At 31.3% G+C, this 16,419-nt stretch overlaps 1 protein-coding gene across 1 annotated transcript in view; it reads right to left on the bottom strand.

Moving 5' to 3' along the window:
* The window catches only part of LOC134696182 (uncharacterized), a 29,047-nt gene extending 13,452 nt beyond the window's left edge, over positions 1–15,595 (bottom strand). The window contains exons 1-8 of the mRNA XM_063557840.1: positions 15,503–15,595; positions 14,334–14,432; positions 12,453–12,551; positions 7,511–7,609; positions 5,759–5,857; positions 4,272–4,352; positions 2,129–2,144; positions 217–477 (exon numbers count right to left, since the gene is read on the bottom strand). Coding sequence (XP_063413910.1) covers positions 217–477; positions 2,129–2,144; positions 4,272–4,352; positions 5,759–5,857; positions 7,511–7,609; positions 12,453–12,551; positions 14,334–14,432; positions 15,503–15,562 — 814 coding nt within the window. The 5' untranslated portion in view covers positions 15,563–15,595. The remainder of the gene's footprint in view (positions 1–216; positions 478–2,128; positions 2,145–4,271; positions 4,353–5,758; positions 5,858–7,510; positions 7,610–12,452; positions 12,552–14,333; positions 14,433–15,502) is intronic.
* Between the last annotated feature and the right edge of the window lie 824 nt (positions 15,596–16,419).

The raw sequence follows: 16,419 nt of genomic DNA, 5'->3' as shown, positions 1-16,419 counted from the left end.
AATGGTTAACGAAATAAATAAGAAGTTAAAAACTGGAAAATCCTTGACATAGTACAGGACTTTTTGTGAAAAATTAAAGATTTACCTTGCTACATGAAGCTTTTATCTGCAGCGAACCTTCGGATTACTAATCATAAAAGTGTAGATATTTACATCATTGAGAAAGAATTTAAAAATGTCACGATGATGACATTATGTATAAACGTGTAAACATACCCTTCTCAAAATTTATCCATTTCATTTCATCCACATCCATACCAGCTTTTCCCATGCAGATCCATATGCCATCGGTGGACTCTCTTGATTCTGGAACTGGTTCACCAACGAGAATTTTTGCTAAACAACTTTTTCCAACAGAATATGGACCCACCAAATATACCCTATTCCAGTAACTCTTAAATGAGCTAACAAGTAGTAGATCTTGTAAATCAGAAGCTGTTTGAAACCCTAACCCTCTCAACTTTTGCAGAAGTTCACCTGGAAAGGCATAACTATGATGTGTGAATATAGGAATCTGATGTTCAGTAGTTGCCTTTTTTTATGTGGTTCATAAGGGTTTCTCGTTTCCCGTATTTATATACATAAATATAAGACCGGTGTTTTTTTCTCTCGTTTGAATGGCTTTACAGAAGTAATTTTTGGGTCCTTTATAGCTTGCTGTTCGGTGTGAGCCAAGGCTCCATGCTGAAGACCGTACTTTTGCCTATAATGGCTTAGTTTTACAAAAGGTTTTGATGGAGAGTTGTCTCATTAGCACTCATATCTAATCTTATTATACATGTTATATCTATCCTATATTGCTTTTGATTACACAGCTTTTTTTAGCGTTGCTACATATAAACCCGCTTCATGCGCATCTGTAACCAATTTGTTTGATAATATTAAAAATAGTAACGGCGTTAAAAGGGCACTGGCTACGAGAGAAATATAAAAAAAAAATCAAAAGATCATTTTTTTTTTCAATTATTAATGAAAGTGAAATAGTGAAATAATAATTCGATTTTAGCTGCCAAAATGGTTCAATTTTTCCAAAACAAGCTAATGCACGTTGATAATTATTTATTCGCTTGCAAGTCAATAATCCGACCTCATTGGATACGTATTCATGTGGCCTTTAAATAAACCCATAGCTAGAGATGGAGTATTCATGAATTATGCGTTCTCGGTTATTATTAGGAAAGATATGTCAACATTGAAAGTGAAACAAAGGCAAATCTTTTGATTCTCTTATTCGATCCACAATTACTCATTCTTATTTGAAAGTTGAAATCTTCCCTTCCTATATTTTACGGACACCATCACGAGTTGGTTGACTGTTATGGGATAACTGTTTCACATATAATATCGGATATGTTCCTTATGTCGTAACCATAATTCACTTCCATTTTCACAACGATTGTGACCTACCGAATTAGACTACCGGGTTTGTAATAACATGAGTAACATGACGAGTGAAGGATCTACTTACCCTTCCAGAGTACCTGAAATCACCCCCAGTTTATGGTGGGCTTCGTGTTGATTAGTCTTTAGTTTCTATGTTGTGTCTTTTGACCTATCATTTGTCTGTTTTTTTTATAAATTTTTATCCATGGCGTTGTCAATTTATTTTGGATTTATGAGTTCGACTCTAATATCTTCAGCCCCTCTTTAATAATGGCCGAAACGATGATTAAAATAAATTTTCAACCTAAATATGAAAATAAGTAGACATAGAGAATTCAATTGCACGAAGTCGTTATCTATCTATATTATATTTATGTTAATATCGTGTATATGTCATGTTGTGTTGTCGTTTTAATGATATATTTAACATTGCCATAAAAGCGGGAGGTTTGGCATGCCACAAAACCAGGTTCAACCTACCATTTTTTTCTATTTTTGTTGTACCAAGTCAGGAAAATGACCTTTGTTATATTGTAGTTCGTTTCCGTGTATGATACATTTTAATGTTGTGTTTCTGTTGAGTCGTTTGTATTTTTGGGACATTGGAATTCGTGGTTCCCGGTACAATTAAATCCACAAAAATTGGTATCCAATAAGTATTTATGAATTCACAGGTACTGTACCAAATACAATTGTTATCTGAATGTAACGAAGTAATTGAGATATGTAAAAAAACATATCTTACCTTTCTGTATTTCCTCCTGAAAAAAAACTGACTGTGTATTGTGAAAGTTTTGATCGATAAAAGTCAGACTTCCGGTGATGATATGCGATAATCAAGTGTTCGTTTTATATCATCATAAATTCTCATACGAAGATATAAATTATTTCAAAAGAATTGATTCTAAAACGTACATTTGTAGATTGTTTATGTACCGGTAACCTTTTCCTAAAGCGATATGTGTATGGCCCAATCAACCCATTTAATCTGTTAATCAAACAATCTAGGGTTAATCAGTGTCGTCACCTCTAATTGAACGTGTGCAACAATGAAAATGTAAGTTTTGCAATTTCATTTAAATGGGAAATTTTCAATAAAAAAGGAGTTGACATATATTTTGATTCACATACAAAACTTTATTGATCTGTGATGTGTCCACTAGGAAGTCAATAACAAAATTATGTGTGAAATGTATGAAGCAGAAACATAAGTTGCAATAAGAGGGGTTCAGGTAAAACACATGAGTTTTATGTATAACTTGATTCAATCCACTTTTTTTTATTTAATACAAATAGTGTATCAATTGTAAAAGGAAAAGCCAAAAGTAGCTAACATGTGCAAACAGTGAATTCGAACTAAATTAATATTACAGCTAAAACTAGTTACTACGTTAACACTTTAGGATAAACTTTTGGATAAAATTTATCAAAAAGAATTTGAGATATAAAACAAAAAGAGATACACTATTTTAAAAAGCTTTCATTTCCAATCCATGCACATACGAAAATGAATATTAAAACCTGTCGGAAAGTATCTAAATCCGTGTAAACGATCAAAGGGTGCAAATTATTTTTGCGGAAAGTGTGAAAATAATCGACACAAAATGTTTTAAGTGCTTGATGAATTTTCAAATTGTTTAAAAATATTCAAAATGCTAATCAAGTTATGTTTATGTTGTAACTATTGGGTTGAAATATCGTTTTCTTAATTTTTCGTAAAAAAAGTGTATTTTTTAATATTCAAAAAAATGCAAAACACATAAAAATTGTTTTCGACGCAAATCAACGCTTTAGATATGAAAACAACACACTGTAAATTTGTAACCTTTCGGATTCGTGTTAAGATTGTTACTGGTTTTTTTTTAATTTCACTTCACACATACTGTTTATGGAGAATCTATTGATAATGTATACATTTTAACTAATTCTTGTAGGGCAGAACTTTGCTTTACAAGTAAACGAAGAAACTGTGATTTAAAAAAAGATTTGATTGCAAGCATTGTCTTTACGTTTAAATGAGAGGTTGGTATCATTATTTGGAATTTCTGTTTTTAAAATTGTCGTTTAATGTAAATTTTGTCAAAAAATTCAAATCTTTCAAATGACGTCTTGGAAGCAAAAAAAATATTTTTAAACGGATTTATATTTCCATGGTCATTAAAAATTACTACCTTCAATGTTGGTCCTAAAAACGGAAAACTTCATCTTTAATTTGAAAAAAAGTCGTGTTTCGTTTCTCTTGTTAACTAGTATATATTCACGTGATATAAAAACTGATTTTCCCAAAAAGCTGTCAATTTCTTTCTGCTTTTTAGAAAAATGTATGGAGCACAGTAGTACCTTTCTCGTATTTCAGCAAAATACTAAAACTGAAATCATGCACTATATTCGCATTCATGACCGAGTTAGAATAATGTCTTATCACTAGCCTCGTTGTCATTTAAACTTTGTTTATAAACTATGGTTTTGTAGACTATAACACTACATTGCACACCTTTTTTTCTGGCGAAAATGCAGTACCAAGACAAGGATGCATAACGTTGTCATCATACTGTGTCTTTTAAAAGAGTAACAGAAAGTATTTATATAGATGTAAAAAAAAAGTACATCCACGAACAAGCTCAAGTAATTGAGCATGTTGAGACAGGCAAATGAAAAAGAATCAAACAAATACTGAACTGCGAGGAAAATCTAAAACGGAAAGTCCCTGATCAAATGGCAAAATCAAATGATGAAACACATCAAATGAATGGACAACAAATGAACTTTGTATATGTTGGACTTTCACGCCTTTAAGAGTTGATGTTGCTCGTTTGTGTTTTATCAAACGCAGCATTTTCTTTAGCTCACAATAATATTTTATAACAATATATTTTGCAAGTTCTTACCTTAAGAAAGCTTTTCATTTCCCTTCGTCGGTTGGTCTTAGGAAGACAACGATAGGATACCAAATCTAATGCAGTTTCTCCCTTCGAAAATAGGAATAAGTGAGATAATTTCGTAAAACAGATGGAAAATTGTGAAATTGATTCGTGTACACACCGTATTAGACTCTTTATTGTTCGACATTTGTTTTTGAAGTTTATGATTTTTATTCAATTTCAATTCATTTAATTTATTGTAATACTATCAGTCACATTATAGATTCTTACATTTATACTATTGTCATGATTGTATTATGTATATGATTTATCCAATCGACATAGTACATTTATAAATTTTAAAGGCAGAGCCTTGGATAAATATAGGATAAATCCGATAATCTACGTGTAAATTTGAAAGAATCTGTTTCTCTAATGATTAAACAACATATTTTTTTATTTTTTTGTTTATCGAAAATCCCCTTCAAGTGACTATCACATTCAAAGAAGTTGTCAATTTCATTCACACCTTTTAGCATATTTTGATACATCCATTGAGCTGATAAAGGTTCTAACCTATAAAATCCCCCAATCATCTTCTGAAATCACTTGCAACCAAATGGTGATTAAATTGTTTTATACAATTAATGAAGTAGGAAATAAATAACTGTGGGGTTCAGTATGAATATTACCCTTTTATTCCCAAATATTCAAGAACAGGTTTGACAGAGAATTGTGACAACTGACTTCGGACGCAAAGTTTTATGCGAAACAAAAGTTTATAACTATTCAAAAACGTTTTATTGAACTTTGTAAATTTTACACATTTGTTGGAGCTATACTCTTCTAGTTAACAATTGCTAGTATTTGAATATAAGACGTTTGAATGCAGCTAAAAAGAAACGAGAATAAATTAAATTCGCAAGCAATAGTTCATTGATGGTTTGACGTCAATGTTTGTCATTTGTATAACTGTGATAGAAGTCTTGATCATTGACGACATTTTTTTTAGCTAGCTTTCAGTGGCTGCACATACTCTTGACTTGGTTTTTGTGTGATCTTTTGTCTTCTTGTGGGTGGTTTTTGTTCTTGGGTCGTTGTGATGAGTCAAGACTCTTAAAATAAATTTTCATTTTTTTTCTTCTCATTTTGTGATTGAGCAGAAATAAACAAGTTCAAACTAGTCATAGTCAGTAGAAGTCTGTAGTTAAGATATTGTTTTTTTTTTTTTTTTTATCTCCTCCCTATTTTTTTAATCGAATACGCTTACAACTGATGGATTTGGTTTCCTATTATGAAATGTCCAATCTTTTGTTATTTTAAAAAAAAAATCTATATGGCATTCAATTGTTCATTACTGAAGGCAGAACGTACGGTGAAATATATTTGTCAATTGTATAGAATTTCTCTTTTCATATTTTTGTATTCTTAAATAATATAGTATATAATATTAAATGATGAAAGGGATTAAATTGAATAAAATGTATAAATCATAACTTTCATAAGATACTTACATCGGTTGTGGATGAATTTAATTTAGCTCCTCTCACAACAAGTATTGACACTATATCCCTTTTAAGATGAGTAGCTGCATAATGGAGTGCTGTGTATCCCTATAGAATATCAATAAAGTTAACAGGTGTATATCGCTGTTCGAAACTCATAAATTGATTTAGAAAAAAAATCCGGGTTACAAACTAAAACGGAGGGAAACGCATCAAATATAAGAGGAGAACAATGACACAACAGAAACACAACAGAAACACAACATTAAAATGTAACAAATACAGAAACGAACTATTATTTAACAATGACTATTTTCTTGACTTGGTACTGGACATTTTAAGAACAAAATAGTGGATTGAACCTCGTTTTGTGGCATGCCAAACCTCCCGCTTTTATGGCAATGTTGAATATAACATTAAAATAACAACATTTCATGACAGGACTACAATACAAATAAATGGGATAACATATGGGACAGAGAAACACCCGAATAATAGCTAACAAAAGATACCAGGTTTAAAATTTAATACGCCAGACGTACGTTTCGTCAACACAAGACTAACCAGTGACGCGCAGATGAAAAAAGTTCGAAAGCCAAAACAAGTTGAAGAGCACTGAGGACTAAATGTTCCAAAACATCATGTGCAATACGGCTAGGGTTTTCTGCCTTGGATAAGAACATCCTTATTATTAAGAATAATATATACTTTTGCAGACAGTCAATTTTATAAAATGACTATATAATAGAAATACATGATAAAACCTAAGTGGTGACTCACTACAGAAAAAAAAACCGACATAATCCAGCACATAAAAATACACAGCAGAGTTAGCCAAAGCCTCAACGCACAAAGTGACGTCACATTTGAAATTCTAAAAAACACCCAAAGTGACGTCACATTTGAATTTCTAAAAATATTTCCCAAAAATAAGATAGAATAAGAATTGATTCAAGATTAGATTTGTAATACTGATATTACATTTATTAATAACAAGGGAAATTGCAATACTTATTAATATCGAAGTGTGGTTACCGTAGTAACTAGATAATTAATTGTATTATCTAGCTATGTCGGTGTTTCTTCTGAATCAAACTGTAAACCAAATATATCGTATAAATTTCGTTGAACCAAACTAAAATCTAATAAATAAACGGGCGATTAATCATATTTACCATAACACGCGAATATAACAAAAAAGACGTTAAGACAATTAACAAAATCCGATGAGAATAACAAATATAACATTAAAACTAAATACATGAATTTGGGATAGAAAAGTACCGTGACACGTCTTATAGCAATGCGAATTCACACTCAGCAAAACAGTCACAATCGGGAATAATTAACGTTCGGTAATTAAAACATTAGACGACGTAATGACAAACCACAATATTACACAATCATATACCTACAATCATATACCTCCGTTTACACATAGCATTTGTAGTACAAAGTATATTGTCCGTTTAAAGATAAGTATAAAATTTATGTAGAATACTCCAAGGGACTAATTTGTTCGGAACTATTAAAAGCGTTTTATATCGTTACTATGGTGGTAGAATGAGTTATCTCTTGTGAGTATAAAATATAATTCTGGCAGAGCGATATCTGTTGGAAAATCACAATTAATTGTCAGATAATAAATAGACAACTATAAGACATATATATTGCATTGCTCTCTGTTTATATACATAGTTTTCTTAAGGAAAAGATATTAGAACAACGTCACAAACACATATACATGTACGTATAACTCACGTCTACATTTTTTGCGTTTGGATCTGCATCTTTGTCAAGTAGAATAGAAACGATTTCCTTGTGTCCTATACCAGCTGATAAAATTAGTGGTGTATTGCCCTATGCAGTAACGTTCAAATATCTGTTATTTTATTCATCTAATATTTTACACATATATTTTTATTGCATAATCGTGTTACTATATTTTACTTACCGCATTGGTAGACAATGTATTTCAAGTGTCAGATTTAGCCTGCTATAGAACCAAGTTTAATATACTTTTTTATACATATAAAAAACGCCTGTACCAAGTCAGGAATATGACAGTTGTTGTCTACTCGTTAGGCATGTTTGAGCTTTTGATTTTGTCATTTGATTTTGAATTTTCCTCCGAGTTCTGTACTTATGTGATTTTACTTTTTAAAGGGACAATTCGCGATTTTTCACTTTTCATCTTATTATGTTCATAATACCATAAAAACATATTCACCAAGTTTTATTTTGATATGAAAAGTAATAAAGAATGATATTGGGAATTATTAATTTTATTTCTTCAAACTTCCTGACTTATGTGACGTAGTTTAAGTCTTTTTGCATGCCGGGAGAGAAATTAATCTCATGTAAGTCTTGTTCGTTAACCATCTAATAACGCTATTTAAAGCGCATCGACGACTTTTGGTGTAGCTAGAATCATACTCAAAACAGTGTGGTCCTGGCCATTGATTGACGACCTAAATTATCCCATTGACTGGGACAGATTAGGTGAACGTTTGTCTGTAACGACCATTGCTCACTTCTTACTTATTATAGAATTTAAACTGTGTGCTCACCAAAGGTTCTTAACGCCTTTAATAATAAAATAATTCGAAAAATTATTCAGGAATAACCTTTATGTTTTGATTTATATTATTGATATAAATCAACACATCGTATTATTCCGGATTCGTTTTTCGAATTGCTTTATTTAGGTGTTGAGAACCTTTGGTGACCCCACAGATTAAGTGTCTTTAACAAGTACATAGTGAGCAGTGATTGTTACCGACAAACGTTCACCTAATCTGTCTCAGTCAATGGGATAATTTAGGTCGTCAATCAATGACCAGGACCACACTGTTTTGCATATGATTCTATTAACCAACGAAAAGTAAGTGATAGCCATGCAACTTTTAAAATTAGATTGTAGGATTTATGTGTGGATTTTTTTATACGAATTTTAGGAATTAAAGTAAATAATACAATAGAACATTTTTATGATTTTTTTCGAAAAAATACTTCAAACAAACATATGAAACTGACATGATCGATAGTGAATTAAAAAAACATGTTTGTATTCTGAACTTTTTGCTTCATTCCAGCAAACATTTTCACTTGCTTGTACTGTGGACGTTGAATGCGTAGTTAAACTCAAGGGAATTAAAAGATTAGCATTATGTTATTCTATCTTTTGATCTTCATTCAGTGACATCTAGGCGTCACGGTTCACCATTTCAGGTGTAAACATTTCGTATGAAAGATATACGGGAGTCAGTTATAGTTTTAGACACAAAAATATAAGAAAAAGAATTAAAATTATTTTACGGGAGTAATAAGGTCGCACAATAACTGGATAGCTGTTGCATATTTTTATATATTTTACATAAGCTCACTTTTAAATAAAGTATGACTTCTGATTACTTTTGTAACGATAAAATACTGAATTATTTTAATTGAATAAATTTATAAATAAAAAATAGCCTTCTAAACACGAGTGTATGAACTAAAAATTGTACTTTTTTTAAATTAGAATCGGCAACCTTTAATATTTCAAACAGATCATTAACAATTGCAATTATATAATTTAGTCCATCCAAAGCGATCTTTATTTTCCTATTTAGGAATAAATGATCTCATCAAAATATTTTAAATCTCACAACGCATGAATACTTCACTTATTTGAAAAAAAAGATGTTTTGAAAAATTGACAGGAACTTTAAGGATCTTCATGGAATGGAATCGAAAAATTACGAATTGATAAAACGTCAACCAAATTTATTCATAATCGGGAACGTCCTTATTAAAATAGTCTTCGTCTCACAACGTATAATACTTAAGCTATTTGACCAACGATGTTTAAAAACAAAAGACAACGAATTTAAAGTAATCTTACCCAATTTTTGAATGTAATTATAAGTCTGTTTAACTGGCAAGAATACCCCTAAAGCCATTTGAAAGCGGACAAGCAGTTTATTCTTTAAATTGCTGTCATTGAATATCAAGAAAGAAAAAAATCCCGAAATTGATTTGAAACTTTAATACTCAATAGTTTTCCTAGAAAATATTCACATCCCTTGGGGATTATTAGTGTACGTCCAGTTGCATATATATTACATGAATGTCGGAACAATTGTGATGATGACGAATTTCTTCCTTTATTCGAGAACAATCTAATTGATATATAAATCTGTCATTTTACTATGTTCATAACTTCGATGAACCAAAGCAAGTTATATACCGACCTGTATTTAAATCAAATTGGTTTATCTTCTTCTTCTTCTTCTTCTTCTTTTGGTATACAATAGTCTATCGAATTCGTTGATAACATACTGTTTGCATACGTGGACTAGTCTATTTACAAAACTTTTACCCCAATTTACACAAAATGTATGTTTCTCTCTTATGTTCAATGTATACATGTATATATTTTGAATTGCGCTATAGTTCCATAACTTTCTATCCAGGTGTATAAACGAATCGTCGACAAGTGCGTACATTTTTTTAAATCAATATTTCTGGTATGTTCCAATCTGAACTTTACTATTGACAACGAGTATAGATTACATTTTCCCAAATTAACCCTTGGAAAAAATATGTAACTAGATTTTTATTTCTTCAAATCTTTTTTTTTTGTGTACATGTATCATTTATATTTTTATAAATAATATTCTTTACACCAGAAATGTTATTTATAAACAAGCGTATGAGTTAAGTAATGACTAGTATATTATATCACTTTCGGACACGCAAGACAGAGATGTATATTATACACCTGATAGTTCAAAATGGAAAGTTATAAGTTATCGGCCGTGTACACTGATCAATACCTACAGAAGTGAAACGATGCATGAACTTGCAAGCCTGACAGAAAATCGCTTGAATACCTGGACGTGTCACATCACACCCCTCACAATACCTTTGGGAGTAATACCTGTAGCCATGCTGGTGATCAGATGAGGGAAGATCCGAATTTATTTGAAAAGAGTTTATTACTTTAAAGAATTATGAACGAATTAGATTTTCGAAAACAATTTTCACGGAACACTTATTTATGATTTGAACTTTGACTTTTTTACTTATTCCAATATTAACAGTTTTAAAATAACAGACTATGGTTATTTAAAAAAAAAATAAGAACATTTTCCGTATCAAGTTAGTTAGTTAGATAAAAAAAAACGTACGATTGACAAGATATCGACACGCAATTACGACTACATCGGTTACTGTAGTTTTGGTCCTTTGTGGTTTATAGACATATCGTGATTTTTAATCGGAGAAGATGACAAAATGTCGAAACGCAGAGAATTGATACTCAAATTTTATAATCGATGGTGATCTCTTATCTAGCGGAATAAAACTTAATATACAGAATGGACATATTATCAAATTTTGATTTTTTTGCGAAGTTTCCCTTTAACAATTTACTTTTTTAATCTGCACGGAAATATACTCATTATAGATACAAGTATAGCATTTGGTATTTACGCCAGACGCGCGTTTCGTCTACAAAAGACTAATCAGTATTGCCCAATACAGCTAAGATAATCTATTCCTGAGGTAGAAGAACCTTAGTATTTCAAAAATTCAAAGTTTTAAATGTTTGGAAACAGTTAATTTATAAATACATGTGTGACCATGTCAATTATAATTCATGTCAGCAAAGAAGTGACGAAGTTTGAATTTTTACTTCTGATTTTCAGGAGTTTGAAATTCGAGGTAATGTTAATGGAATACTAGTACGCAACACGGTTTCTAAAATAGATCCCAATAAAAGTGAATTTGTCGTGTTAAGGGGATACGATACAATTTTATTTCCGTATTGAAATTTTGATGAACATTTCCAAATAGGCTATCTTTTACCTGATTAAATCAAATATGCAATCAAAAATATACCTTCAGGTAATACTTTTCCAGTAAAATGAGTTCAAAATTTCAGATATTTACTCAAAATTAGGATTTGTGGACGTATTTATTCTTTCGACAGAAATAACTTTTTTTTGTTTTAATAGATAAAAACACAGAAGAGGGACGAAAGTTACCAGAGGGAGAGTCAAACTCATAGATAGAAAACAAACTGACAGGCCATGGCTAAAAATAAAAAGACAAACAGACAAATAATAGTACAGAAGACACAACATAGAATACTAAATACTAAGCAACACGAACCCGACCAAAAACTTGAAGTTTCAAAGAATTTTTAGTTTGAATCAGAGTGATTCTTTACAAAGTAGGATTTATCCCTACCACAAGCTGTTTTTTGTTAAATTATTTGTAATTCCTGTTACATATAAATGGCCTATAAATTCATGCATTTTATTTTTTACCAATAAATCATCTTTATCAAATGTACATGAATGTAAAAAAAAACGTCTTTTTTGCTGTATATGTATCAAATTTTAAAAAATTGTACTATTGATGTTTTGATAAAAATTGGTAAAATAATCTTCATACGTAATCAAACTTAATGTCATTTTTAAAAATATAGGGGTCCATGAACTCGTTTTCAAGTCAAATACGTTTGACTGATAAAAATCAGTCGAAAAATGCATTTTTTTGCTGATTTGTCAGCGTTTGACGTCGCAAAAATAATATTTTACGTTAGCAACGGTTTTACCTCCCCTATAACTGTATCGTACGCCGTTATAGAAATGATTTTATTAAGGAACCTATATTTAGTGTCGTGACATAACCTCCTTAACTTATTACTCACATCTGCATCCACTGCGTTTGGATCTGCAGCATGGTCAAGGAGAACTAAAACTACTTCCTTGTGTCTATTCCTTGCAGATAAATGTAATGCTGTATTGCCCTATACAGTGATGATACAATTTAATATTCACATTTATTTAATGCAGTCGTTTAATATGTATTTTTATTGCAATGCATTATCAAGCAAATGTGTTTTTACCCGATACTTTAATAATGCATTATATATAAAAGTGCCTATTGTAATCAAACAAATTAATCAGATTACAAGTTAAAATACGGCTAAATACAAACGAATGGAGATTATAAGCAACAATTGAATAATAATAGTGCAAATCATGAAGCTCGTCTGATGGATGACGCCATACAAATATGAGTTTTATTTGCGCCCCATGGTGACTGCTTTGCTTTTTTTTTTGTTTAAAGGTTGCTACAGTATTTAACCGTGCACAGTTTACAACCAGTTAAAAGCCTGATATTCGCTACTTATTCTGTGAGTTGTAAATTACAAGAACTACATACATGTCGGGGCCTTTTAAAGCTGACTATGTGGTATTGGCTTTGCGCATTGTTGAAGGTCGTACGGTGACCTATATTTGTAAATTAATGTGTCATTTCGTTTCTTTTGGAGAGTTTTCTCATTGGCAATCATACCACATCTTCTTTTGGATACATGTAGTTCTGTATAGTAAATGTTTAATTGGTCAATAATGCTAAGAATATGATTTAATTCAGGTGTTTCATTCTCATGTGAAATTGATTGCATACCATTCTATCAGTTATGTCAAAACTACGATGTATTGAACGTTTATCAATAATATACATGATTTAGAAAATTATTTTATTTTGTTTGAGTTTTATTGTTTTGCACCTGTCTCGTTTACGTTTTGCCTCATTTCCTTTTATTCAGAAGTGCAAGGTGTTAAGCTCCAATGTATAAACCGCATTCAAAATAAGATCACACATCGATATCACCAAATTATCTAAGATTTAAAAAGAATCATCAATTTTGATTGCTATCACATATCACAGTGATTATGAAAATAGACAGCATTTAACTTTTCGTTTATATAAATTTGCCTTTTCGTGTATCGAAAGTAAACTTCGATGATAACACATTGTTGACTTCTGTACCCCTATTTTTGACATTTTGACCTATTGCGTCTGTTTGTTTTGTTCATGCATCGATGACAATATAATGGAATTTGATGCGACTGTCATACAAGTGAGAGGTTTAGCTAGCTACACAACCAGGTTCAATCCACCATTTTCTACATAAGAAAATGCTTGTACCAAGTCAGGAATATGACAGTTGTTATCCATTCGTTTGATGTGTTTTACGACAAAAGAGATGATTTCAGCTTCCTAATTGGTGAATTTTCATTTTTAAACCAAATGGTGAAGTTGAAATCATCACTTTGTAAATTTTACGGACGCCATCACCAGTTGATTGACCGTTATGGAATATCCGTTTCACAGATGATATCGAATATGTTCCTTATGTCGTAACTACAATCTCGTTCCCTTTTCACGAATGTGACATACCGAATTAGACTATTTACCCCTATTTGTGACATGTTTACCTATTGTTTTTGTTTGTTTTGTTCACACATCGTTGTCAATATAATGGAATTTGATGCGACTGTCATACAAGTGAGAGGTTTAGCTAGCTTTAAAATCAGGTTCAATCCATCATTTTCTACATAAGAAAATGCCTGTACCAAGTCAGGAATATGACAGTTGTTATCCATTCGTTTGATGTGTTTGAACTTTTGATTTTGCCATTTTGTGAACTTTCCTTTTTGAATTTTCCTTGGAGTTCAGTATTTTGTGATTTTACTTTTTTCGTTAGATAAAGATATAACATTACACGACTAAACCTCACTTCTTCGTTTTTTGCATTTGGATCTGCAGCATGGTCAAGGAGGACAGTTACCACTTCCTTGTGTCCAGTGCTTGATGACAAATGTAATGCTGTATTGCCCTATATTGTCGTAATAAAATTTGATATTATCAGATTATTACTAAGCATTTCTCATATTGCATGTATTATCAGCCCTTGGTGCAATATCAACCCGAGAGCCGCATGGCTCCAGGGCTGATAATACATGCGATATGAAAAATTATCATCATATTCTTCAACAAAGGAGAAAAATAACAAGATTGATATATTGATCTTTTTACGTGGTTCTCAAATATAAGTTCTAAGAGTGAAAATTCACGGACGTCGGACCCCAAATGTAAATCATTCGATATGAAATATTTCTATCATATGCCTCAACAGTGAGGAAAAACAGCAGTATGACATTTTGATATGGACGATAAAAAAATAATTCAATAATATACATAAAAACACTGTCTGGAAAAGTCAACATTTTTAAAGTAACTTACTAAATTATGTTGGAAACTTTTAAAATGCATCTTTTTTTAATTTTTTTAATTTTTGGTTTTTTTCATTTAACACAATATATCTTCTTGTATCCAAATAATTGTGTTGTACCCTACTTTGTAATATTTCCCCCTGAAAACGTACCATTGGGGAGTATTTTCCGAAATTTCCCGAATATCACCGGAATGCCATGATAAAAAGTTACGGAAAGGCATGTGATAAAAGTTAAAGCATGTGAGAAACTTTTCATATCAGCCCGCTAAGCATCAATTCAAAAAATATTTTCATAAATTTAATGGTTTTATCCTACGGTAAAATTTATGTGTTATTTAGTCTAGATAAATGATAACTAAACATATTTCATTTCATATATAATATTAAATTCAGGATAGTCAACTTTTATCTAAACAGACATGATTTATATACAAGAAATAGTGTAAAAACGTTGTGAAAATATCTGAAAATTTCATGATGCTTTTCCCAATTAACTTTTTACACGAACTTCTATGTACATGCTTTGAGTCATTCTTTCCATGCTTTAAAAGTGCTTTTTGTATGCAGAAGTTGATAGCAAACCAATAAAACCATTGCTTAAATGGTAGGCTTCTTTTAAAAATGAATATGATCCTGAAACCTTTGCTCGCAAGCTATTAAATTATACCTACATCTGAAGTAGCTGCATTCGACTCTGATCCTCTGCGTAGTAACTCACAAACAATGTCCATAATTCCATTTTGTGATGCTAAATGGAGTGCTAAGCACCCCTGTATAATTATAAAATGATATAATAATTGGATTCTTTATCAAACACTGATTGTGATGTATTTGTCTTGTGTCAGTGGACGGTATCAAAGTACGCACCTTGTATATGTATTACATTAGGTGTTAACGATATACCAATTATAGAACAAACTACAACACCACAAATCGTTCATAAACAATGAGGAATGTCATCAGTATTCTGCTGTCAAAAGCCAATCATTCAGTGGTTGTCGTTTGTTGTTATCTGTCATATGTGTTCTTTGGTAATTGTTTTATCATATCATACCATTTTTTCGTTTAACTTTTTTAGCATTGTATCATGTTGGTGTCTTATATGACTAGTTATATGGTATGGGTTTAGCTCATTGTACGATTACCTTTAGTGACTTGCATCCGCATCATGTTGGATCGATAGTTATCTCATTGGCAATTATACCAAATCTCTAAATTTATAAAGACTATAAAACTGTGTCATACATATTTTGATATGAGCGTCACTGGTGAGTCTAACGTACACTAAACGCGCGTCTGGCATACTAAATTATAATCCTGGTACCTTTGATAACAATTTACACCACTGGTTCGATGCCACTGCTGGTGGCCTTTTCGTCCCCGAGGGTATCACCAGCCCAGTAGTCAACACTTCGGTGTTGACATGAATATCAATAATGTGGTCATTTTTATTAATTTCCTGTTTAAAAAACTAAGGATTTTCTTATCCTAGGCATAGATTACCTTAGCCGTATTCGGCACAACTATTTGGAATTTTTAATACTCCATGCTCTTCAACTTTGTACTTGTTTGGCTTTATAAATATTTT

This window comes from Mytilus trossulus, chromosome 14 (genome assembly GCF_036588685.1).
Source record: "Mytilus trossulus isolate FHL-02 chromosome 14, PNRI_Mtr1.1.1.hap1, whole genome shotgun sequence".
NCBI classification, from domain to species: domain Eukaryota; kingdom Metazoa; phylum Mollusca; class Bivalvia; order Mytilida; family Mytilidae; genus Mytilus; species Mytilus trossulus.
Note: the sequence above shows the minus strand (reverse complement) of the source record. Positions and strands in the feature narration are given on the sequence as shown.